We start from the raw sequence: 24,672 nt of genomic DNA, 5'->3' as shown, positions 1-24,672 counted from the left end.
AATTATGGTTCCAAAAGAATCCTTTATAGGATTAAATTGCTTTCGAATATTGTGGGGTTTTCTTTGCTTTGCCTGAATAATGAAGCTTGGCTTCTAATAAACATTGATAACTTAGCATAAGTTCCATATTGAAAAAAAAAAACAGATTACGTTGCCTTATGGTTGTCAGAAAAGCTGGCAGAGCAAGAAATAACACTTCGCACTTGTGAGCAGAGCAAATTCATCCGATTTAGCACAATCAGAAGTTACTCTGATCATTTTTTCTATCTCCGTTCATATGAGCGAATACAATCGATCATTTTGACGTAGAACTACGTCTCTCAGGAAGATCGGCTACATACTCGGCTAGATAGCGATGTAAAATGAAAATCTAAAACCGGAAACAGTCAAAAATATGTCCAATTTCAGATGCTAATAAATCGGTTAGTTTTCGATGGATTTCCTCCGTTCATGCAGCATAGATTGGAAAATCTTCTAAGATTTTTCCCAGAAGCAGAAAATTGTAATTTAATTATTCAAACTATTGTACTACTGAAAATTGTCAAACCGAAAAGTTCGACCTCAGATTGGTCGTTATATGATTGCTTCCCAAGCACGGTCCACAGAATTATAGACCTAGTAATTTGAAATGTGCTATTTGGCCTATATAAAAGCCTGGTTCAGCCGGAGCCGCTTATAAGGCGACATCCATTAGGTACGTAATTTTGATTAAATTTTAGCCACCCCCCACTCCCCACCTTGTCCCGTTACGTCACACATTCTCTCTGAAATGTGTGACAAACATGGGGTTTGTTGTTGACCAAATTAAACATTGAAGTCTACTCTACTAGTTGTTCTCTGACACCAAACATCTCCAAGCAACTCTTTTAGTTGAGATACTATTTCACTTTAAAAGCAATAAGCCGCGCCTTCGTTTAGTGTGGTAGAATTCACAATTTTCTGCTCGTTAAAGGCAAACATAACCGAAAACTGAAAATAGTGAATAACTCTGCAGTAGTTGACTTTTGGCCTTTCTATGCGTACAAGGATTTTTTTCATCAAATACGGTCCTCTATCGCCCCTTGAAGGATTTTAAGTGAGCTCCCTAACACCCTGTATAATAAATACATTTAGACAGAAACAACATTAAATATTAATTAACCCTTACCCATTTATCAATTTTTGATATCTTTTTGTTTGTTCTGCTCGGATTCAGACGATGTGTTTGTGTGTATCGATAATATGTCAAAAAACTTCATACCAATAAAGCAAAACATTTATTTTTTAAGTAGAAGAGCTAATTTCTTTACACACTCATACTCACAGAGGCAACGCGTGGGGTTTGAACCTACCAGTTTAACTACAAGTTATGAAAATCCTAGGTTGGGGCAGTAATCACAATCATGTCAGCGAAAAAAGGCAAGTCATTATTCACTTTGTGCTATTTGAGAATAAACTAAAATATAAATAATAAATAAATATAAATTTGGATTAAGAATTTATTTTTCGTTGATACAGAATGAAATTATCAACCAATAAAGAATTTCATCCTAAAAAATTACTGCTCCTTGAAAAAGTGAAATTTAAATAGCTGTAGCATGGTCAAAGCTTCGTCGCCCGTACCACAGCGAGCTTTTATTAGCAACTAGTTGAATGTACCCGGCCTCACTCGTGTAAAAGTTTCTGCTTTTTCTATAATTTCCCAAGTAACAATCTAAACGCTTCAAAGACTTAGGATTGTTTTGTTTTTGTTTTATATCGACTTGAATTAAAGTCATTAATTATATGTTGGTTTTATTTGATAGCCATGAAATGTGATCCGCAAGTATCATTTACAGCTATACTATGCCAACCGTTATATACATGAAGTTGTATGATAGTCCCTCTGATGACAGAATAAAACTAAAAACCTGCAGACTATAACTGTGGATCAAATATAACTTGATGATCGTAACTTAGGCAAATTAATACCATGATAGGCTTGCTTGGTTTTATATATGCTATATCTTGATCAAATTAAGAGAATGAGTTATGATCAAGAATTTAGAGTGCGTTCGAGGGTTTATTTGAAAACAATATGTCGTCTTGAATAATATAATGCAAAATTATGAAATTCATTCTTTTATCAGCATTTTATTTTACAATATCACCCATACCACAGAGAAGTTTTGGAATTCGCATGATAAATAAAATCATACATTTACCAAAATATGACAAATCATGGCATTTATTTATTTATCACCCTAGTTCACAGGAATTAAATTTGATAATTTTTTTTTTTTACAAAATTACGGCGGTGCGCAGTAATTTTGATAAAATTTGTGGCTGGTTTTACCATAAATATTTCACGGCATGTGTTGAATGATTATAATATTTAATCATTATAGGGAGAGAACTCACACATTTCTGTTCTCACGACACTGTCGGAAATTAAAGTTGTCATTGAGAAAAGAAAGCCAAGATAAGATTTATTGCTTGACACTAAATTTGGAGAATATATCTTAGTTAAAATTTCTAGGTCATTCTATAGCGAACAAGTCGGCCTGTTGAAAACATCTGGTCCTATGGTAGAGCGCATATGAAGTTTTGATGACTTCAATAAAGCTGGGCCAACTAGCCGTGACACATGTTTATAGCTGTTGTTGGCTGGTTGTTATAACTGCGTGTCGGCATTGAAGGTTCTATGTTTTGGTTGTATCTAGCGCTAGAAAACTTAGATATAACCTATTTTGTTACTTGGGTTTCTATATTCTTATATATTTTTCACCAATCTCTCATTTCAAATATTTAATTCTTTTTCAGTTACAAACTTGTTCATGTGCCACATTTTTCGTTTCTCCATCAGGAGCTCAAGTTAATAAAGTAATTAGAATAATAAATAATTTGGACGAACTGTTCAAAGAGCATCGAACAGAATAAAGAAGTATTTACCTTCGATTCATTCGGATTCGTGAAACGTTAATGCTGGTCTGATCGGAATTTTTTTTTTACTTCATTCATATACTCTTCTCAACAGTTTCAAATATTGTTTTTCTACGGATTTTGAAGTTATTCACTAATTTGAAACTAAGTTTTGCGATGTGAAAGAAAATTTAAATAAAACACTGCATGTTTTGCCTTTCTCCTAGAAAGGTTTTTTTTTTTTTCAAAGGTGGCGGGGAAATCTGCAAACAGACACCTATACAGAAAGGTATAGCAATCACTGAAAAAACTAAAGGTATAAAAGTGCTCAAAAGGGCCGAATGTCGTATATCACTCGACTCAGCTCGACGAGCTGAGCATTTTCTGTATGTGTGTGTGTATGTGTGTGTGTGTGTAACGCTCTCCCAATCTCACTCGATTTTCTCAGAGATGCCTGAACCGATTTCAATGAAATTAGTTGCAAATGGTCTAGTTCTAGGTCTAGTTGCCCCATAAGACCCTATTGAATTTTATTGTAATCGGATTTCTAGTTTAGAGGTTATGTATCAAAATGTAAAAATCACGAAACATCAATATCTCAGAAACTACACAACCGATTTGAAAAAAATTAATTTCAAATGAACGGGCTACCTAAAAAACCCTTCACTTTTGAATTTTATGAAGATTGAACTTGTGGTTCAGAAGTTATGGGAAGAAACGTGTTCTGGAGACCATTTAATCTCACTCATGTTTCTCAAAGATGGCTGGACCGATTTTCATAAAATCAGTGTCATATGAAAGGTCTTGCTGTCCCATAAGACCCTAATGATTTTTTCTGCAAACAGATTATTACTTTGCCTGTTATGTTTAAAAATGTGAAATCCAGCTATGAAAAGAAAAATTCCGAAGACTACATAAACTCACTCACTTTTCTCAGAGATGGTTGAACCAATTTCCACAAAATTAGTGTCAAATGAAAGGTCTAGCTGCCTCATAACACCCTATTGAAAGTTGCTATAATCGGACTGTAACTTCGTCTGTTCGGGTTGTAGAAATATAAGTTATTGAAATCAGCCACTTCTTCCGGAGCTGATCAAAGCTACAAATTATTTATTTAGGTTGAGTTACTCATAATTAAAGATATAAATGTTTCGACTTACAATTATAGTGTACAAACCCAAATTTGCCTTTCCTCCTGCAGATAGATAATGCCGTTACATATCCGTAGCGCCAATGCAACTTGTATCCTATTTTAAACTGTTTTTGTGCATCAATAAATTTGGGTTTTAATGAATTTCAATTAATTTTACTCACATAGGTTGAATACCGATTTAATCTATCAAAGATTTTCCAAGACTACTTTTAGTCTATTTATGCCTAATAGATTATATTTTTATTTTAATTTAATTTTTCCCAATACCGTTTTCATGTGACTTACTTATTTCGAGTTTTATTAGATTAGAACTACTTAATTTAATGAAAATGAATGTAAATTGTGCTATCTTATTAGCCTGTATAAATTTCGCTGCAAATCACTGCGCTACAATCACCACTTCTGATCTTGCACCGTCACCTTCTCTATTGTTCTCGCGGTCGCTCTGCTGGCTGGTGCGCCACTGGTGATAACGTCAGCGCTGGTGATTTTTTCGCCTGATCCCGGGCAGCCAACTGTGTGCTGGTGATTGTTTTGCCTGATCCCGGAGAGCGAACTGTATGCCCTGTGGTATCGTTCACAACATGCCCCGGCCCGTGATCCTGTACCGGAGGCCACTTCCGGTTCAGTGTCACTATCAGTTATCTCTAAGACAGCCAGGTTCGTCGCTGCTCGCTTGCAGAGACCGCTATTGGTTCGAATCCACGCTTGCCGAACTCTCCCGTCACCCGACACTATTGGGTTTTCGACGATTCCACGGACCCAACACTTTCGTTTATTACCTTCTACGACGTATACAAGATCGCCTACTTGCAAATTTTTGGATTCAGCAAACCATTTTGACCGTCCACTAATTGACGGAACGTATTCACGAATCCATTTTTTCCACATTTCTTCAGTCAACTGCTGTGATCGATGAAATGAATCTCTCAAAGCTTTTGCCGGATACGTGGGGGGTGTTCCTTGCCGTGGTTCATTGGGGGACACTCCCCGAAGAAAATTATTTGGTGTCAACGCCTCCTCCGATTCCTGTGATGCGTAGACAAGAGGACGCGAGTTCACTATATCCTCAGCTTCGGTTATTGATGTTAATAAAACTTCATCTGTTAATCGTCGTCCATCATCTAGAACTGACAAGACTGCCTTTACTGACCGGACAAGTCTTTCCCACACCCCACCCATATGGGGGGTAGCTGGGGGGCTAAATGTCCACTTCGTACGAGCTGAAGTGAATTCATTGGCACTCTCTTCTCCAATTGCCTGCATATTCGCCTTTAACTCTTTGCTCGCACCCTTCAAGTTCGTCCCATTATCAGAAAAAAATTCTAAGGGGGGACCACGTCGGCAGATGAAACGGCGAATTGCCATGAGACAGGATTGTGTAGTCAGCGAATGAGCTACTTCCAGATGAACTGCTCGTACTACTAAACATGTGAATAAGACGATCCACCGTTTTTCACTGTGCCTGTTCACAACTACCGTGAACGGCCCCAAATAGTCCACACCCACGTAGCTGGAACAGCGCAGGTAGGGCATAAGTCTTTGAACAGGAAGAGCTGCCATTCTAGGAGTCGCCGGGTGATTTCGCTTTACCTTACACCAAACGCGCGTCTTGGCAACTTTTGCAATTACTGCTCCTATTTTCGGTATCAAGAAACGCTGTCTAAGTTCATTTTTAACCGTTTCACGCCCACCATGTCCAAATTTTTCATGAAAATGCTGGACGAGTTTTGCTGTAATGATATGATCCTTTGGTAGTATGATAGGAAACCTTAAGTCGAATGGCAAAAACTCGGCCCTACCAGTACGGCCTTCAGAACGAATAATTCCTTGGCCGTCGACTAACGGAGTAAGTTTATAAAGCATGCTAGATTTTTCTAGCTTCAACCACTTTTCCATCGGTAATTCTGCGTTCTTTTTGAGAATTTTAAATTCAGGCTCAAAAACAGCAATTTGTGCCATTTTGAAAAGCGTCTGTTCTGCCTTTCCTAGTTCTTGCTGTTTTAAGGGGGTTATTACTACTGGATATTTTATTGATTTTAGAAGATTCGCTTGTCTAAGCGAAGCTCTCAACGTTTCTAGTGGTGAACGATTTATTTTCCTATTACAGTTCGACAGGAACCGATAGACGCTTGCTAACGTTCGAACCAAGATGTTCCATTTTGATATACGCTCGACTTTTATAACTGCTGCTGGCACCTCAACATCGTGAATCATAAGATGCACCTTCATTTCTTCCTCTGTTTCAGCCTGAACCGCCCTTTGCTTCGGCCAGTTTTCTTCTCCAAGGTACATGAAATCTGGTCCATTGAACCAAGTGGAAGCAGCGTTCATCTCCGGGTCCCTAGTCCATTTCGTCAGTTGATCGGCCACGTTCAGTTTTGTGGGAATCCATTTCCATTCAGGCAGCCGGCTGATGGATAAAATTTCACCCACGCGATGTCCTACGTACTCTTTATAACGACGATGGTCTGACCTGATCCACGAGAGAACAGTGGTTGAATCCGACCAGAAGAATTGCGTTTCAATATCGAAAGAATGATTTTTTCGTACTGCGGATGCCAGCCGGGCTCCTATGACTGCTGCTTGCAACTCTAGACGAGGGATAGAGACAGGTTTTAATGGTGCGACTTTCACGCGGCTTGCCACCAGCACGCATCGCACATTTCCTTCCACAATCGCTTGAAAGTATGCAACACACCCTAGCGCTCCTTTACTTGCATCTGTTATAATATGAAGTTGAATTTTCTTTACTTCGGACAATTTTGATACACCGAAATAACTCCGAGGAACTTTGATGGCAGCAATTTGCGGCAATACTTTAGTCCAACGTGTCCATTTCTCATAGGATCTATCATCAACTGGATCGTCCCAGTCGCAACCGGTTCTCCATAGATCCTGAATCAACATTCTTCCAAACACGGTGAAAGGGGAAAGAAGACCTTGAGGGTCAAACATCGACATCACGCAGCTAAGTACTATTCTTTTTGTTGGTCTCTCGATGCCATGAAGCACTGGTTTATATGCCTCCCGAACTGTAGTTGAAAAACGAAACACATCCTCTGATGGGTCCCATATGATTCCCAAAACCCGTTCGACCATCGTGCTTTTATCTCGATTGAAGTGAACAGCAGAATTTTTGCTTGGTTCCCCCATGGCTTCAAGAAATTCCGATGAATTGGAAACCCAATTCCTTAGATGAAAACCGCCGCGAGAGTGTATATATTTAACCTCCCTTGCGATCTTGTAAGCATGATCTACAGAATCGGCACTATCGTAATAGTCATCAACGTAATGATTGTTGATTACTGCTGCAGCTGCCTCCGGAAATTCCTCAGCAAACTCCGCTGCGTTGATATTTTTGATAAATTGGGCTGAGCAGGGAGAACAGGTAGATCCGAAAGTTGCGACGTCCATGACGTAAACTTCCGGTTTGTCGTTCGGACTGGAGCGAAACAGAAAACGTTGGGCTTGTTTATCGTCAGAGCGAATGCGTATCTGATGATACATTTCTTGTATATCGCCTCCGAAGGCAATCCGTCGCTCTCGGAAACGATTGATGACCGCTGGCAGCGACTGAAGCATATCTGGACCCGCTAATAGCTCGCTGTTTAATGAAATTCCATTTACGGTGGCTGCTGCATCCCAAACAAATCTAATCTTTCCTGGTTTTCGTGGGTTTCGTTCAGCGGAAGGTACCAAATACTGTTAGGTTGCGACTCCACTAGTTCCTTCTCAGTAGCTTTGTGCGCATAACCTTTTGTTACGTAGTCTCGAATCTGCTAATGTACGCTCTGAAACAATTCTGGATCCCTGTCCAGCTTTTTCTCCAATGATATCAATCTTCGGACAGCCATTGGGTAACTGTCAGGAAAATGGCGCGTATCAGCACGCCACAGCAAACCCGTTTCGAAACGGTCATCAACGCGAATTGTAGTGGCTTTGAGAATTGCTCGTGCTCGTTGATTCTCCGAAGATTCCAATAAGCCTTCGAAAGGAGTGGTTAAGTTTTCTACAACATATTGTTCTCGAATTAGATCGTGAAGCCGTTCATTCGTTATCGCTTCGTATGAATGAAAATTCAGGCTTACTTCTGCAGTCGTTTTCCGGGGCTCAGGCCCGTATATCATCCAGCCTATTTTCGTGAACACAGCGATTGGCTCTCCTGCTGGACCAACGCGCGAGTTAAGAGGTGCGAAAATGTGTAAATTATCTAAACCTATAATTATTCCGGGCCTAGAACGTTCATAATTTGCCACGGGAATATTGCTAAGATGCGGGTATCGATTTGTTAGTTCTTGAGACTGTAGATCTTGCTCAGGCAACATTAACTGTTTCACAGTGCGTACATTTGTCAATGGCAACATGGTGTCAGATCCTTGTGCAGACAATTTTACGTTAGCTCTTACTGATGTATTTTCATATTTTTTAACATTTCCAGTCCACGTAACCACCAAAGGCTCTGCAACTCCTTTAATATTCAACTGCTTTGCCACCGATTCCTCAATTAGCGTAGCAGATGACCCTTCGTCAAAGAATGCCAGAAGGGTGGCGACGCGATCGCCAAAATGTAGGCTAATTGGTGCTATTCGGAAAATAACCGATCGACCTATTCGATCGTGTGCGTGGCATTTCACATTTGAAATCTGAACGGCTGCTTCAACTCGATGTAACAATGGGTGATGACCGCCTCGGCAGCCACCAACATTGCAGCGAATTTTGAAATTGCATGTACTTTTCCCATGATTGTTAAGACAAAGCGTACACAATTTATTTTTCTCTACCACTTTCAACCTATTAACCAAGGACATCCGTTTAAAATCGTCGCAGAATCTGAGTTTATGATCTGTTCTTCTGCACCCAACATGGTTTGACTCCTTTAATGTCTGAATGATCTTCGGTTCTGCTGGATACAGCATTATGCACATGCATAAACTCCTTCCGTTTTGTATTCGCTTTACTGAACGACGGCGATGACGATTCCCATACACCAGGAGGAACAAACTCTGTCACCTCGGACACGTCGGATACGATGTCGTTCATAAAGTCAGTAAACATCCTGAGAGGCGTTCCATTTTTCCCTCGTTTGAATCGGACCCAGTCTAACCGATAGTTGGGAGGAAGTTTTGAACTAACATTGGATTGCTTAGGTGTTCCTTTAAATTTGCCGCTTCCAAGTGGTCGCAAAGTTGTTTTACTGTCAGCCCAAACTGAATAAATGTGTCCAGACGATCGGCTCTAGGTGCTGGCGAATTGCGTACTTTTGTGAGAAGGGTTTTCAGCAGCTTTTCCGGTTTCCAAATAATCGGCGAAGGTCTTCTATGACGTCCGGGACTGAACTTGGAAGTACCAATCTACTACGCACCGCCTCTAGAGCATTCCCTTGCAGACTATCTTGTAGTCGTTTGAGGTTGTCTAAGTTTGAAAAACCACAGGCTTCTGTTGTAAATTCGAAACTACTGATAAATATTGGCCACACCTCCGGTTCGCCTTTGAACACGGGTAAGTGCTTCGAGATCGCCTGGCGAGCTGCTATATGTTCTGCAGATAATTTCGTAGGCTGTCGAATTCTATTTCGGTTTCGCGTTTCCTCTGTACTGTACTTTTCCGGAACATCATCATGGTAACTCACCACAGAACTTCCCTCAGAATTCTGATCGCTGTCTTCTGCCTCAATTTCATCAATACAATTTTGCTCCTCTACACCTTTCTTGGGTTCGTGTCTTGAATTTTCTCCTTGCTTTTGCATCCAAAAATCAATCTTTTCGCCAAAAAACATATCCCTTTCTTCATGTCTATCTTTATTTAATGTAATGCCTTGCCTAACGTACTTCTCTGCAATCATCTGTTTCGCTGCTTGAAATTCCTGCTGCATATTCTTCCTTTCCTCCAAAAACGTTTTTTCTTCTTCCAACTGTCTTTCTAACATTTGCCGCTCTTCCTCCAATTGCTGCTTTTTCGATTCTCTTTCTTGTGACAATCGCTTTTCGGGAAGTTTGGTCTCCATCTGTCTTTTTTTCTCCTTTAATATTCTCTCCATTTCTAACCTTCTTTCTTGAAGAATCATTTCCTCTGCCATTTCTTTTTCCTTAATTCGTTGCTCTTCTTCCAATTTTCGTAATGAAGTGGCGAAAGACGTACTCAATTCGTGCTCAGACCCTCCATAACTTTTGGATTTCTGGCTTCCAGTCCTTTTCGACTGTTTGTTCGTTTTCGGAACCAGCAACTCTTTAGTGCATTTTTTACAGTTCCAGTCACGATCTTCAATTGCCTTCGTTACCCCGACGCAGAAAAAATGCGCCCACTGATGGCAAGAATCACACTGTACCATATCACATGCACTATTGGGGGCATCGCATAGCATACATGATGACTCATCGGCAGAATTCATCCTTTGAGGTTATAATTCTTTGATTTTGTTCGGGTTGTAGAAATATAAGTTATTGAAATCAGCCACTTCTTCTGGAGCTGATCAAAGCTACAAATTATTTATTTAGGTTGAGTTACTTATAATTAAAGATATAAATGTTTCGACTTACAATTATAGTGTACAAACCCAAATTTGCCTTTCCTCCTGCAGATAGATAATGCCGTTACAGATCCGTAGCGCCAATGCAACTTGTATCCTATTTTAAACTGTTTTTGTGCATCAATAAATTTGGGTTTTAATGAATTTCAATTAATTTTACTCACATAGGTTGAATACCGATTTAATCTATCAAAGATTTTCCAAGACTACTTTTAGTCTATTTATGCCTAATAGATTATATTTTTATTTTAATTTAATTTTTCCCAATACCGTTTTCATGTGACTTACTTATTTCGAGTTTTATTAGATTAGAACTACTTAATTTAATGAAAATGAATGTAAATTGTGCTATCTTATTAGCCTGTATAAATTTCGCTGCAAATCACTGCGCTACAATCACCACTTCTGATCTTGCACCGTCACCTTCTCTATTGTTCTCGCGGTCGCTCTGCTGGCTGGTGCGCCACTGGTGATAACGTCAGCGCTGGTGATTTTTTCGCCTGATCCCGGGCAGCCAACTGTGTGCTGGTGATTGTTTTGCCTGATCCCGGAGAGCGAACTGTATGCCCTGTGGTATCGTTCACAACATCGTCTGTAATGTATCGAAATGTGAAAATCACGAAACTTCGTTGTCTTAGAAACTACACAACCGAATTGAACAATATTGATATCAGATGAACAGGCTAGTTGAGAGTTAACTGATGGATTATGAATGAACACATGGTTTCAAAGTTTGACTGCCCTTTACGTTCCCTTTTCATCTGATTATAATCGAACTTAAGCACCCGTTAGGTATTAAATTGTTAATAAAACAACGAAAGTCTATCATCTCAAAGATTACCTGACTTATTTGAACATAACTAGTGTCATACGAACGAGTCATCTCTCAAACTTACAAATAACAAACTTCATAACAATTTGATATGTGGTTCAAAAGCTTTGGAAAGAAAAGAAATTCAAAGACTATTTAAAACTATACCCGCATTGATCAATATATATGGCCTCAACATGATTTAAATGTGGTATCGTACTATTTGAACGTTCCCGGTGTCGCTCGTAATTAAATTGTTCGAAATTAAGAGTCATTTCTTTTATTTCGCTATTTCTTAAGCACATATTTTATAATTCAATTACAACATCAATATTTTAGAACCCAAAGAGTGAATATACCTTTATTGGATTTGAGCATTCATGTAAATCTATTTTTACAAATAATAAGTTTGAATGAGAAAGGCTGAGTCTGACCGCTAGGTGGATTAATTTAGGTTTTTTGCTATTGGATTAGTTTCGAAAATATGTTCTTTGTAACTATATCACTAGATTCATCCATTGGAGTTTTTCAAACACTGTTATCCAGTGTTGTATCTGGATCGTATACCACAAGAGATCAAAACAATGGTCGCAGAGATCCTAATCTTACAAAAAAATGTGGGTCGTAATGAAGCATAGGTACTCATAAATGCAAAAACATAATCATGCAGCGACACGTCCATACATAGATGCAACTGAGAGACGCTGAGACGCTAAGCAAAAAATAAATTTTAAATCCAAGTTTATGTAGGTAGCGTCTTCGGCAGTGGCTTACTTCGACAGGTTTTTAGATAAGACTGCGGCAGAAAACCGGCCGAAGAAAACCACTACCGGACACGTGCGACGCCTTATATCTTTAATTATTTTTCAGTTTTATTTTTAAATAGTACAGAGAAAATTACTTGCGTTTTGTTTTTGCGGACAATCATCATTACTTCCCCAAACTTTGATTTCAAGAATTTTGTAGTTGAAAAAGTAGGTTCAAAGACCACGAGTCACCCCTGGTTTGTAATAATCCGAAAAAAATAAAAATACCGGTATTTTACCGGTTTTAATTTTTATGAATACCGGCAGTGGTGGGCACCGCTAACCGAAAATTTAGCGACCCTAATCGCTATGCCGCTAACCGGAAATTTTAGCTCGATAATCGCTAAACCCACATTAGCGAAACTTTCGCTAATCGATAATCGCTAACTTTTCAATATGTAAATAGTCATATCGCTATATTTATTGCTTGTGTTTTGTAAGTTTTGGACCACTTTGATCTTTTTTGGTAAAACAAACGTAAACAATTACTTTTTAAAGCTATTTACAATAAGAGGTTAACGAAACGGTATTCATACTTAAAAATTTTTTTTTTTTTAAATAAGGGGGGATTTGTTAGTAGCTTAAGTATTTATGATAAATATTAGTAAATAATGAGTATGTGTGTCCAATCACAAATGGTGACTTCTCAACACTGTTAGAAATTTGTAGTTTTAATTGTTAGGATTTGTTTGCTTTCGCAATTAGGACTTATCATTCGTAGGGATTTAAACCTACTTGTCAGAAAAGGGGAAGTAAACTTACAACTAACTTAATTGCTAACTTATTGGCTATAAAGAGAGCTTATCGTAGCAATTGAGGATTGCAACGATTTTTGTCGAAAATTGTTAATAATTTTATTTGACATAGCTTCTAATGGTTCAACACCAGTAAGTCTATGTAATTCGAGTGTACCAAACCAAGGAGGACGCTTCAAAATCATTTTCAGAATTTTATTCTGAATCCTTTGGAGCGTTTTCTTCCTTGTTGAACAGCAACTTGACCAGATCGGTACAGCATAAAGCATTGCTGGTCTAAAAATTTGTTTGTAAATCAAAAGTTTGTTCTTTAAACAAAGTTTAGAATTCCTGTTAATGAGAGGATATAAACATCTCGTATATTTGATGCACTTGGCTTGTATACTCTCAATGTGCTCTTTGAAAATAAGTTTTTTATCATAAATTAGTCCCAAGTACTTAACCTTGTCGGACCAACTTGAAATAACCCCATTCATCTTGACAACGTGATTATTGTTTGGCTTGAGGAAAGAAGCCCTAGGCTTATGCGGAAAAATTATCATTTGAGTTTTAGAAGCATTGGGAGAGATTTTCCACTTTTGCAAGTAGGAAGAAAAAATATCTAAACTTTTCTGCAATCGACTGCATATGACACGAAGACTTTTTCCTTTTACGGAAATGCTTGTGTCATCGCAGAACAATGACTTTGTGCATCCTGGAGGCAAATCAGGAAGATCTGAAATGAATATGTTGTACAGGACTGGACCCAAGACTGAACCTTGAGGCACACCTGCTCTGACAGGAAATCTATCAGATTTTGAATTCTGATAGACAACCTGCAGAGTTCGATCAGTAAGATAATTTTTTAAAATTTTGATTAGGAAAATTGGAAAATTAAAAGTTTGCAATTTCGCAATCAAACCTTTATGCCAAACACTGTCGAATGCTTTTTCTATGTCTAAAAGAGCAGCTCCAGTGGAATAACCTTCAGATTTGTTAGCTCGTATCATATTAGTAACTCTGAGCAATTGATGAGTTGTGGAATGCCCATGGCGAAATCCAAACTGTTCATTTGCAAAAATTGAATTTTCGTTGATGTGTGACATCATTCTGTTAAGAATAACTCTCTCAAACAGTTTACTTATTGAAGAAAGCAAACTGATTGGTCGATAACTTGAAACTTCAGCTGGGTTCTTATCCGGTTTTAAAATGGGAGTAATTTTTGCATTTTTCCATAATTTGGGAAAATATGCAATTTTGAAGCAGCAATTGAAAATTTTCACTAAAAAATCCATTGTGCTCTCAGGGAGATGTTTGATTAGTATATTAAAGATTCCATCGTCACCAGGTGCTTTCATATTTTTGAAATTTTTAATAATTGATTTAATCTCATTCAAGTTAGTTTCAATTATTTCTGCAGGTAAAAAATTCTGGGAAGAAATTAAATCAAATTGACGTGTGACTTCATTTTCAATTGGACTCACAAAATTCAAATTTGAGTTATGAACACTCTCAAACTGCTGAGCAAGTCTTTGAGCCTTTTGTTCATTGGATACAAGAAAACGTTCACCATCTTTTAAAACTGGAATAGGCTTTGAAGGTTTCTTAAGAATCTTCGACAGCTTCCAAAATGGTTTTGAATATGGTTTCAATTTTTCAACTTTAGTCTCAAAATTTTGATTTCTCAGAAGAGTAAATCTATGTTTAATCTCTTTCTGTAAATCTTTATAAATAGTTTTAAAAACAGGGTCACGAGAACGTTGATATTGACGTCTGCGGACATTTTTCAAACGAATTAGAAGTTGAAGATTTTCGTCAATTATTGGTGAATCAAATTTCACTTGAGCCTTTGGAACAGAATAATTCCTGGCATCAACAATTGCACATTTTAATGCTTCCAAAGCGGAATCAATATTCACTTTGTTTTGCAAATCAAGCTCATTATTGAAATTTCTCTCAATATAATTTTTGTATCTTTCCCAATTAGCTTTGTTATAATTAAAAACAGAGCTCATAGGGTTTAAAACTGATTCATGTGATAAAGAAAAAGTTATTGGAAGATGGTCAGAATCAAAGTCAGCATGTGTGATCAAATCACTACATACATGACTTTGATCTGTCAGCACCAAATCAATTGTTGAAGGGTTTCTTACAGAAGAAAAGCATGTAGGACTATTCGGAGACAAAATAGAATAGTATCCTGAAGAACAATCATTGAATAAAATTTTGCCATTGGAATTACTTTGAGAATTATTCCATGAACGATGTTTAGCGTTAAAATCGCCGATTATGAAAAATTTCGAACGATTTCTGGTGAGTTTTTGTAAATCACCTTTAAAATAATTTTTGAGCTCGCGTGTGCATTGAAATGGTAAATATGCTGCGGCAATAAATAAAATCCCAAGTTCAGTTTGAACTTCAATTCCCAAAGTTTCAATAACTTTCGTCTCAAGATGGGGAAGAGCACGATGTTTGATTCGGCGATGAATAACAATTGCAACTCCACCGCCGGAACCCTGAATCCTATCATATCTATGAACCACGTAATTGGGATCATATTTTAATTTTATGTTAGGTTTCAAAAATGTTTCAGTAATAATTGCAATATGCACATTATTTACTGTTAAAAAATTAAAAAGCTCATTCTCATTGGCCTTCAATGAGCGAGCATTCCAATTTAATATTTTAATTGTTTTATTTAAAATCATTGCAAAATTTTAAATTAGAAACAATTTTAATAGTAAAATTTGTGCCTATTTGAATGGCTTCAAACATTGATTTTGCCTGCAACATGGCGTTCATAAGATCGAACATTGCCTGTTACAAAAAAGAAAGTTTACCTGCCGTAATAGGCCCCAGGCAGTTGACATTAGAATAAATATTTTCGGCAGCAATATTAGCTGTACAATTATTTTCTAGCGTGTTTTGCTTACCCATATTAACGGTCATTTTCGAACTACCAACACTAGGCGGTATAATGTTCGAACTACCTGTAACCTGTGCATAAGTTAAACGGGTATGCAAAGGAGTAGGTAAACTATGCGTCACTGGTACGCTTGGAGAATTTTGTTTTGAAGTTGGTTTTAATTGAGAAATTGAATTTTGTTTACCTTGCCTTGCCTTAACAATTGCTAAACGGACTGGGCATTGATAAAAATTTGACATATGGTTGCCGTTACAATTCGCACAGCGAAAATTTTTACTCTCTTTCACAGGACATGTGTCCTTTTTGTGAGAAGAGTCTCCACAATTAAGACATTTTTGGTCCATGTTACAGAATTTGGAACCATGGCCATAACGTTGGCAAGTACGGCATTGGGTGATATGCTTTTCACCTCCGCCATACTTCCTATAAGTTTCCCACTTTACACGCACATTATACAAAGCATGTGCTTTTTCAAAAAAATTTAAGTTGTTAACCTCATTGCGGTTAAAATGAATTAAATAATTAACAAGGGAAATTCCAGTTCTCTGACTGTTTTCGCCTCGTGATTTTTGTTTCATTAGAATTACTTGGGTAGGGGCTATGCCAAGTAATTCTGTTAAAGTAAGTTTGATCTCATCAACGGTTTGATCGTTGGTGAGACCTTTCAAGACAACCTTGAACGGCTTGGTGTTCTTGGTGTCATATGTAAAAAATTTGTACATCTTGTCAGTTAAATACTGAACAAGACGATCACGACCCTTTTCTGAGTCGGCTAATAAGCGGCATTCACCTCTACGGCCAATTTGATAGGTAACTTTAACGTCAGAAACAAACGTTGAAAGTTCCTTTTTGAATACATTAAATTCAGAAGAAATAGTTACCACAATAGGTGGAACTTTCTCCTTTTTTAAAGATTTTATATTTTGTATAGTTTCATTATTGGTAACTTCCATTTCACCAGCTTCTTGCTCAGGCAAAATATCAAAAGGATTGTCACTACAGACACTCGATGTGTCAGAAAGAGATGCCTCTCTTTTCCTCCCCGCAGCGATGCGAGGTTTCTTTTTCCGTCCAGCCATTTCAGGTGATACGAAAAAAGTTAAAACAAATGTTAAATTCAAAAGTAGGTAGTCTTGAGAAAGACTGATGGGAAATAACTTTCAGGTAGTCTTTAAAAGACACACTGACAAAACACAAACTTTGAAGCTATAGGCAGTCAAAGACCAGTCCACAAGCAACCGAAAAAACGTCTGATCTGTAGGACAGTTCAAGACGCACTGACGGTATTCATACTTGATTTTGTGAAAACAAGAATGACAAAAGTTATTTAGCTTGCATTAAAAAAAGATACTCTTAGGAATGTTTTCATAAAAATTCAATTATTATCTGAATCGAGAAAGTAGAACCAAAGTTGTCTGAATTTCAAGCGCATTGCAATTTACAAAAGTTCTTGGTGTGCCGAAAATTCAATCCAGACCTTGAGCTTGTTCTTCAAAATGCTCATGGGGCTTGTACGATAACTGGAACCCCATTCTAGAGTAGAAAGACTGACAGAAGTAACTTTTCGCAGTAAAGTATGTTCATCTTTCGAAGCAAATTACGATTAGGGGAGCTCCGTAGCCGCAAGGTTGCAGAGTCCGCTTTGGTAAGCGGGTGGTCGTGGGTTCGAATCTTAGTAGAATCAGGCCATTTGGTTGTCAAAGGATTTTAAGCTTAGGTTTATTCTCAGGCTCCCCACCACGTACCCTTCCTTCAATCTGGATTCTACAGTACCCCTGTTGACTCTCCTCCTAATAAAAATAAGTCCCTATTATAATAAAACTGGTGTGAGTAACATATGAAAGTTCTCTCCAGGGAATTGTAACTAGGCGATATTGTTAGGATGGACAGAGGCTCGGTATAGTAGAGCAGTAAGCTTGAAACGGAAAGGTAATAATTACACAAAAGCACTGATATGAATGATAAGCGTATCACTTGCTTCAATAGTGCTACTGCTAATATGAAGTGCGGAGTACAGAAAACACCTGGGCAATATCACAATAGATCTAAGCTCTGGTCGCAGTGATAAGTCCACACAGGAAAAAAAGCAATTTACGTACGCCATCAGCAATTCACAGTTTTTCTAAATATTTCTATTGTCGCTTCTCTACAAAATTTAGCGAATTAGCGATTAGCGTTTCGAAGGCCAAAATTTTAGCGACGCTAACAGTTTCGCTAACCAGCTCAAAAATTAGCGAAATCGCTAAACCGTTAACTGAATTTTAGCGTCGCTACCGGAATACCGGTTTTTCGAAAAGTCGGTAATACCGACCACCCTAGGCCTATATAAGAGCCTGTTTCAGCCTAAACTGCTCATATTAGTTCTAGACAGCGACTACAACAATCCTTACTTAACAACAGCAGCTGTGGTAGCAGATAGCAGCAGTAGTGATATCAGCAGCGATATTTAGGCCAGTTGGTGCAGCGACACTTCCTTTAGTAAAAGCTGCCTTTGTGCAGTAGCGAGCAGTATCAGTAGTAGTTACATTAACCGGCACTTCCTCTAATGAAAAGTTGCCGTATTTTGACAACAAACAAACGTTTTGGAATGCCGTAAAATTTTCAGTGTAAAAACAGCTTTCAACTGTGTTATCAGAAAAAATGTCTTAATCTTTTCTGTCAGAGTAGCACACAGATGCGATCAACATAAAATCCGAATGAAATTGAACAACAACAGTTCTTATAAGGACAACAAACAAATTATTGAAGATTAAATATTTTCTCGTTTTGCGCTGGAACTAAAAGGAAAATGTTATTTTAATCCGCATGCACTTTGACTGTTGAAACTTTTTTGCGTTGTAAAGTGTTTGTTTCATTCCTGTTCAGTGTTGCATGTGTAAACTAAAATTCGGTAGCACTTCAACTCCTCTTTTGTACAAAATGTTAAATACATAAATGTTAATACAAGTAATGCAACTAACAACCTTATGTAGCTGTACATCAACCTCGTGATCGTAGCTTTGCATACAACCCTTGTGATTTTTTTATTTGAATGAAACTCTGCACTTTGCGTAGCAAACTGTGGAAATTTCAAAAGTGGTGGAATTTTTTAGACTCAGAGTAAATTCCTAGAAAAGAAAGGCGTATGCATTTTGTCATAGGTTATCATTTCAAAGCATTCAAAGCATGTCTGAGAGAGAATTGTACAGTATGCGGCAGAAAAATGTAAAAATGTTCAAACGTTAGTATTGGGTTAGTTTGTGTATTTAATGATTTGTTTTGTTGGACAGTGTATTTGTTTACATTTACTGTTAAGTGCTGCAACAGAACATTGAAATCTGTTTGTTGCAAATAAGTGAAAATATACGCCAAAGAAGTGATTACGAGTTTACTGATCGCCCAAAAGACGCCGAATGAGATTGCCGAGTCCGTTGGATGTCATTTGGCCCTGAGCAGCGAATCGTGATCAAATCGTTCCGTGCAAAGATTGCCTGCAACCCGGTAAGTTCTACTATATGAGGAAACCTACAAAGGATACCAACATTTCTAAGAAATCCTACGAAGAATCATCGAAGAAGACTTGCACGCATCTTCCCGAACTAGTGAATAAAAAAAAAACTACGAGTGACTTGTTCGAAGAAATTGCTTGCTTCGTTGGAAAAGGAAAAAATGTGAATCCTGTTCTCCGACGAAATGCAGTTAAGCATCGATGCTGTGTCCAACAGTCGCACAGGCCGGTTCATTTCATTTATTTAATAATGGTGTTAAAATCAATACCGAAGTGTAAGTAATACCGGTATTTTGAAGGACCGAGTGCTTCCCTGGGTAAAGGCCAACTTCTCTGAGGATCAATATGATATGTGGCTCCCTAGCAGCCCGGATCTTAATCCGTTGGATTACTCGATGTGGGTGTAAGTTGAAGCAAAAGTACTTCAAATAATATTTGAAAGAAACACCAAAAATTTTCGCATTTTTTCCGCCGCACCCGGTACACTTTGAAAAAAAAATCAGTTCGAAAATCTGTAAATAAACACAACATTTTTATTTACAAAAAAGAGTGGAATTTCTTCTTCATTTTTTTAAAGAAATTTGAAGTTTTAACAAAACTGTTATTAAAAATCCCAGGATAGAGAAATAGAAAACAAATTGTTATTGAAGTTTAAGTTTTAGAAAACACCTTCAATTTCGTCATTTGAGAAAACAGTTATATTCTAATTTAAAAAATTATAAAAATCAAAAAGCTGATGATATAGGGTAGGGAACGGCCTAAGCAGTGGCGCCTATTTTAATCAGTCGAAGGAAGCAGGCCTCCTGTATTTTGATTAATATCGAAAATTTCAATGATGGAAACGAAAACTTTGATTGTCTAGCTGTCTTACGAATATAAGAAATACCGTTAATCACAAAGAAATCTGAACAATCACCTTTCGAAACAAATCGACCTATATTGCAGCCATTCAGGAGCCACTTCGGGTGCTGAAAAAAACGCCTGCAAAACAGATGGAAACTGCTTAAAATAGGTTCGGGGTGATTGGAATAGTGTTCCTAAATTGGTAACTTTAATTGATTATTGTTAAAGTTTGCTAACTTAGTTCTACAATCTGAAAACAAGTACTGACAGAGAAAAAGATAGAGAACAGATTAATATACTTCTGTTTGAATTTCACCCAACACATTTCGAGTATTTCGTCTCAATACACAAGCGGTTCCTAAAGCTGCGTAGAATATGTTCCCTACCCTACTTCGTAAATTAATTCGTTTTCAAGTAATTTTGGTTTTATGTTCCCAGTTGGTCTCGAGGAACGATATTGATCTAACAAGCCTGTCGTCGTAGGTTTGAGTCTCGGCTCGGGAGCGACTGTTAGTGTCAGCAGGATCGTAACGCTAGTTGGCTGCGAAGTCTGTGTATAATAAACTAGAAGGTCGAGTTCCGAATCAGAATGTAGCACCAAGTCTTTGCCTTTTTATGGTTTTGAGTTTAGAAAATGAGAAAATAAACATTAAATCATACATTAAATCAATTGAAACTTGACAATAATTCGAAACTTTTGATAAGAAGCCATAGATGGAGAAATAAAAAAAATCACTTAAAAGATAAGTTTTACACAATTTTCCAAATTTCAATATATAAAAAAAATATGACTCCAATGATGCGGTATAATGTTAATAGTAATTTCAAATCATAAAGCTCTTGGTAGTAAATTCTTTGAATGCATCCGTTTTTGAGATATTTTGACCTTATATTTGGAAATTTTAAGTTTTCTATGAAACTACCCTTTTTTGTTATTTACTTGTGGCTCTCCAGCAGAAAACAGATATTTATTGTAAATTACGGTAAATATACCACAACAGTAAGAAAATTGGATGTTACTAACAAATGGAGGTTGGATTTCAAATGAGTGAACAATGTAACTCGTATTGTTTTTTTTAACACGGCAATATTGTTTACTTTTTTTTTTAATTTTTAATATATTTTAGGAGCTAATTAAATAAATAATACTCATAACACATTATTGCGTACTATTAAGTTATAAGTTAAAGTATTTCCAATCAACTCGACTCTAACAACCAATTAATAATTATATCATCAATTATTCATTAATTGGCGTAGTGATTTCCCTCGTCGTAGTAACTGTTGTATTTTCTAAGGTGCTACTAGTCTCTGTACTAACTGCTGTATCAGATTTAGGTTGAAATACTGGACCATCAACCGATGATGCAAGAACAATTTCCAAACTGTTTACATTTAATTGTTTCTTTGATTCCGCAGCTAGTGAAACTCCGGCAGGGTTTTGTACAACTGATAAAGCTTCTTTTTGTATCTTTGGTATACCTTCATGATATACTTGCGCTACATGTTTCTGAGAACCAGTTAGAGTGCTTGGTGGATTAGTGGTGCTCACATATTGCGGCAAATGCGGTTTTAGCACGAATGGGTTCATATCCTGAATGGCCGGCTTCACCGGATGACCCATTAAATTATAATAATGTTCATTTCCTAGCAACGGTTGCATTGGAATAATGAAATGTGGAACATAATTGGCTCCAATTACTGGTATAGGGTTTTCTGTAGCGACGTCCAGTCGATTGACAGATTCTTCCGTTTTCTTGGGGGGTTCAGTGGATGATCCTAATGAGAAGAATGATCGGAGCCCTGCGAAAAACCCCGTATTTTGGGCAGGAGTTGTAGCATTTAACTGGTCTTGTGATTCTGCTGGATTATTAGACACGAAAGCAATTGGTGGATTCGAGTTGAATGCTTTTCCTTGGGATGGCTCACCTACCCGTGGATTCGAAACGAGATTATTCGATATTTCTTTCTCTAATAGGTCCATCCGCTTTACTGGCTGATAGCTATCGACGTATTCCTTGATGAGCTCAAGCCCTCCAGGAGTGGAAGCATAGTCACGAATGGCTTTTATAGTTTCACTTTTGGAAGTCGTACCAAGGAGTGTCATGACTTCCTCTAATGGAGGAAGATCGTTGAGGTCCCTTACACCAATTACCCTAGCTAGTTGGTTTAGTTCCGTTACTTCAGAAGGTGTGAGATCCAACGGCGTCTTTGACGGTTTCTTGAGCGGATTATGAGGCTTCGGTTGCTCTACTAGATTGTCAAGTATCCAGTTTGGTCCGGCAACGTTAACCGGCTTCACTGCAATGAAATGTTGACCAGCAGCTGATACAAAGTGTTGCAAAGGAATTACTGGTACAAAAGAGGGTGGCACATTCGAATTGACAGATCGCGGTACAGCGAATATTGTTTGAGAATTCTCAATTGATTGAATGTTCTCAACTGCTGGCACAGAAGGTTCGGTTGATTTCCAGAAGTAAGATGATAGAAAGCTGCGCTTAACGCGATTTAACTTTTGCTGCGTATTGTCTGTTGGCAGTGCTAGTGACGTGCTCATCAAGAACATCAAAATCATTGATGAATTTATCTGGAAGAATGTGAAAAGTATGTAATTAACTTTCTATGTTTGAACGAATATTTCGATATTGGTTTTCCTATTACTTTCCGAGAGATCTCGTTAAATAACATGTGCCTTTTTAATGTACAATGGGGTCTGTTTTTACGCAGGTTTCAATGCGTTTTTTGAATGCGATTTTTTTTACAATAACGCGGATTATTTTTACGCGATTTGGAAGATTACTTGAACGCGTTATCAAATAAGCTTAGTATAAGTAAATCTAATCTAATCCTTTAAACGCGATACAATCAACCGCGTAAAAAAAGACTCCAGTGTAATCAAAAGTTTTTTCAATCAAACACACCAATTTCTCTAAAAAAGGCATATAATTTTCAACAATAAAGTTTAATATGCAACAGTGGTATTTTATGGTATATTACACAGGTGAAACATCATTATCCATGTTGTCTCATTTCATGCTATCAGCTACAGACAAACGTATGATATCCTTGCAAAAATTCAGTAAAGAGATTTTTAAAGATTCTCTTTTAAACTGTGCTTTTCAGTATTTTTGGTGAACTTCCCCACAACTTCATTCGATGCTTACAACGTAATCGAACTATTCCAAATATCACTTCAAAAATTTACTTACAATGAATTTACTCATTTTAACTACAAAAGATTTCTTCGAAAAGCTACAATTCAAACACCAACCTCACTGATTCGCATCACAAAGCCGACTGACTCAACAGCGATTGCACTTTGAAGAAAATTAATTTTCTAGAGCAAGACTCTATGGCAAAATCGAAACTGCTCAGTTCGGGTTTGATCCTTCCTTGAATTTTGCCAGGTCAGAAAGGTAACGGATTCCGAAGGAAAGAAAGTAAACGTTAACGGAAGAATGAGTGCAATAAAGCCTTCCGGATCGTTAAACAGTTGGTGGTGGGCAGTCTTGAAAAGCAGTAAATTGGCAAAAAGCCGTAATACCAGTTGTTAGTTGAAACTTTGGTTACATTGTCTGGGTTAATTGCTGCCAACTATTTGAATTTGTTCAAATCCGGATTTGTACTTCGTCCTCTGCATCGAAAAATTAATGTCATCTCACTCATACGGTTGTTTGGTAACTGACCCACTAGAAATTTGTACCTGCACTAATGAAACAGAACCGGAACAATCGCTCTTGCTAGAAATTTTAGTCTAGCCTATTACACAATTGAGTATTTGTGAATACGGTCATTTATATACATAATATGTAATTTAAATATCATTTCACAAACTGTCGCTTTCTGATTATTACTAATTAGTTTTGATAACTGTTATACATTAATTGCTGGTCATGCTATTTTCAATGCCTGATTCATTGCAACATTTTCATTCAAAACATTGTGTGTTAGGTTGCTTTCACATATTCAACCTAAAACATTTTACGTTTAATGGTAAATCATCATTGTAATACTTGTACTAATGACCATAAGCATCCAGGAAATAAAAAATATGTTAGGCGTCGCATTTGCTCTTTCTGCGCAAAATTGCGTCAGTCAGATTGTTTCGTAGTCCATTTACATACCTGCGAGTTGCTATGATCCAATATATACAATACAGTCAATATAACAACCGCAACATTCCATCCGACTCACACAAACAAGAATCGAAAGTAAACAAAACTTTATCATTCAACGATTCACGGCATGGCGGTTCTAATGATTGGCGTTATTGGACGGTTAATGATGATTGGGTTACCGTATGTCAGTTGCACGAAATCACCCCACTGTAGCGATAAAACAAACCGCAGGAATGAAGAATGCTCTCAACGCCCACATTATTGACAATCATTGATAAAATCGTGCCTATCCCGATCACCCGTGGAGTTATGTCCTTTTTATAGAGTTTGATTGATGTGCCAAATCGCAATTATGATCAAATTTTATTTTCCCTATTCAACATGA

General features: G+C 37.5%; 3 protein-coding genes across 5 annotated transcripts; all 3 read right to left on the bottom strand.

The window, feature by feature from the left end:
- Positions 1–4,426: 4,426 nt before the first annotated feature.
- Positions 4,427–7,618, bottom strand: LOC129719858 (uncharacterized). Its single transcript, XM_055671274.1, has one exon. It carries the CDS (start codon positions 7,616–7,618, stop codon positions 4,427–4,429), a length of 3,192 nt encoding a protein of 1,063 aa, XP_055527249.1.
- Positions 7,619–9,311: 1,693 nt separating this feature from the next.
- On the bottom strand, positions 9,312–10,424 carry LOC129719857 (trichohyalin-like). Its single transcript, XM_055671273.1, has one exon. It carries the CDS (start codon positions 10,422–10,424, stop codon positions 9,312–9,314), a length of 1,113 nt encoding a protein of 370 aa, XP_055527248.1.
- A 64-nt stretch (positions 10,425–10,488) lies between these two features.
- On the bottom strand, positions 10,489–23,540 carry LOC129725780 (uncharacterized). 3 transcript variants are annotated; one of them, XM_055681975.1, is made up of 4 exons: positions 23,379–23,459; positions 22,103–22,756; positions 20,243–20,307; positions 10,489–11,154 (listed from the first exon to the last, which is right to left on the bottom strand). In XM_055681975.1, the coding sequence occupies exons 1-4, from the start codon at positions 23,391–23,393 to the stop codon at positions 10,959–10,961; spliced, it is 930 nt and encodes a 309-aa protein (XP_055537950.1). In that variant the 5' UTR covers positions 23,394–23,459; the 3' UTR covers positions 10,489–10,958. The 3 variants fall into 3 exon arrangements, with proteins under 3 accessions (XP_055537950.1, XP_055537949.1, XP_055537948.1); XM_055681974.1 differs by lacking the exons at positions 10,489–11,154; positions 20,243–20,307 and having other exon boundaries at positions 21,339–22,756; positions 23,441–23,540; XM_055681973.1 differs by lacking the exons at positions 10,489–11,154; positions 20,243–20,307 and having other exon boundaries at positions 21,339–22,756.
- Positions 23,541–24,672: the final 1,132 nt, after the last annotated feature.

Source organism: Wyeomyia smithii, chromosome 2 (assembly GCF_029784165.1).
Source record: "Wyeomyia smithii strain HCP4-BCI-WySm-NY-G18 chromosome 2, ASM2978416v1, whole genome shotgun sequence".
NCBI lineage: Eukaryota > Metazoa > Arthropoda > Insecta > Diptera > Culicidae > Wyeomyia > Wyeomyia smithii.
Note: the sequence above shows the minus strand (reverse complement) of the source record. Positions and strands in the feature narration are given on the sequence as shown.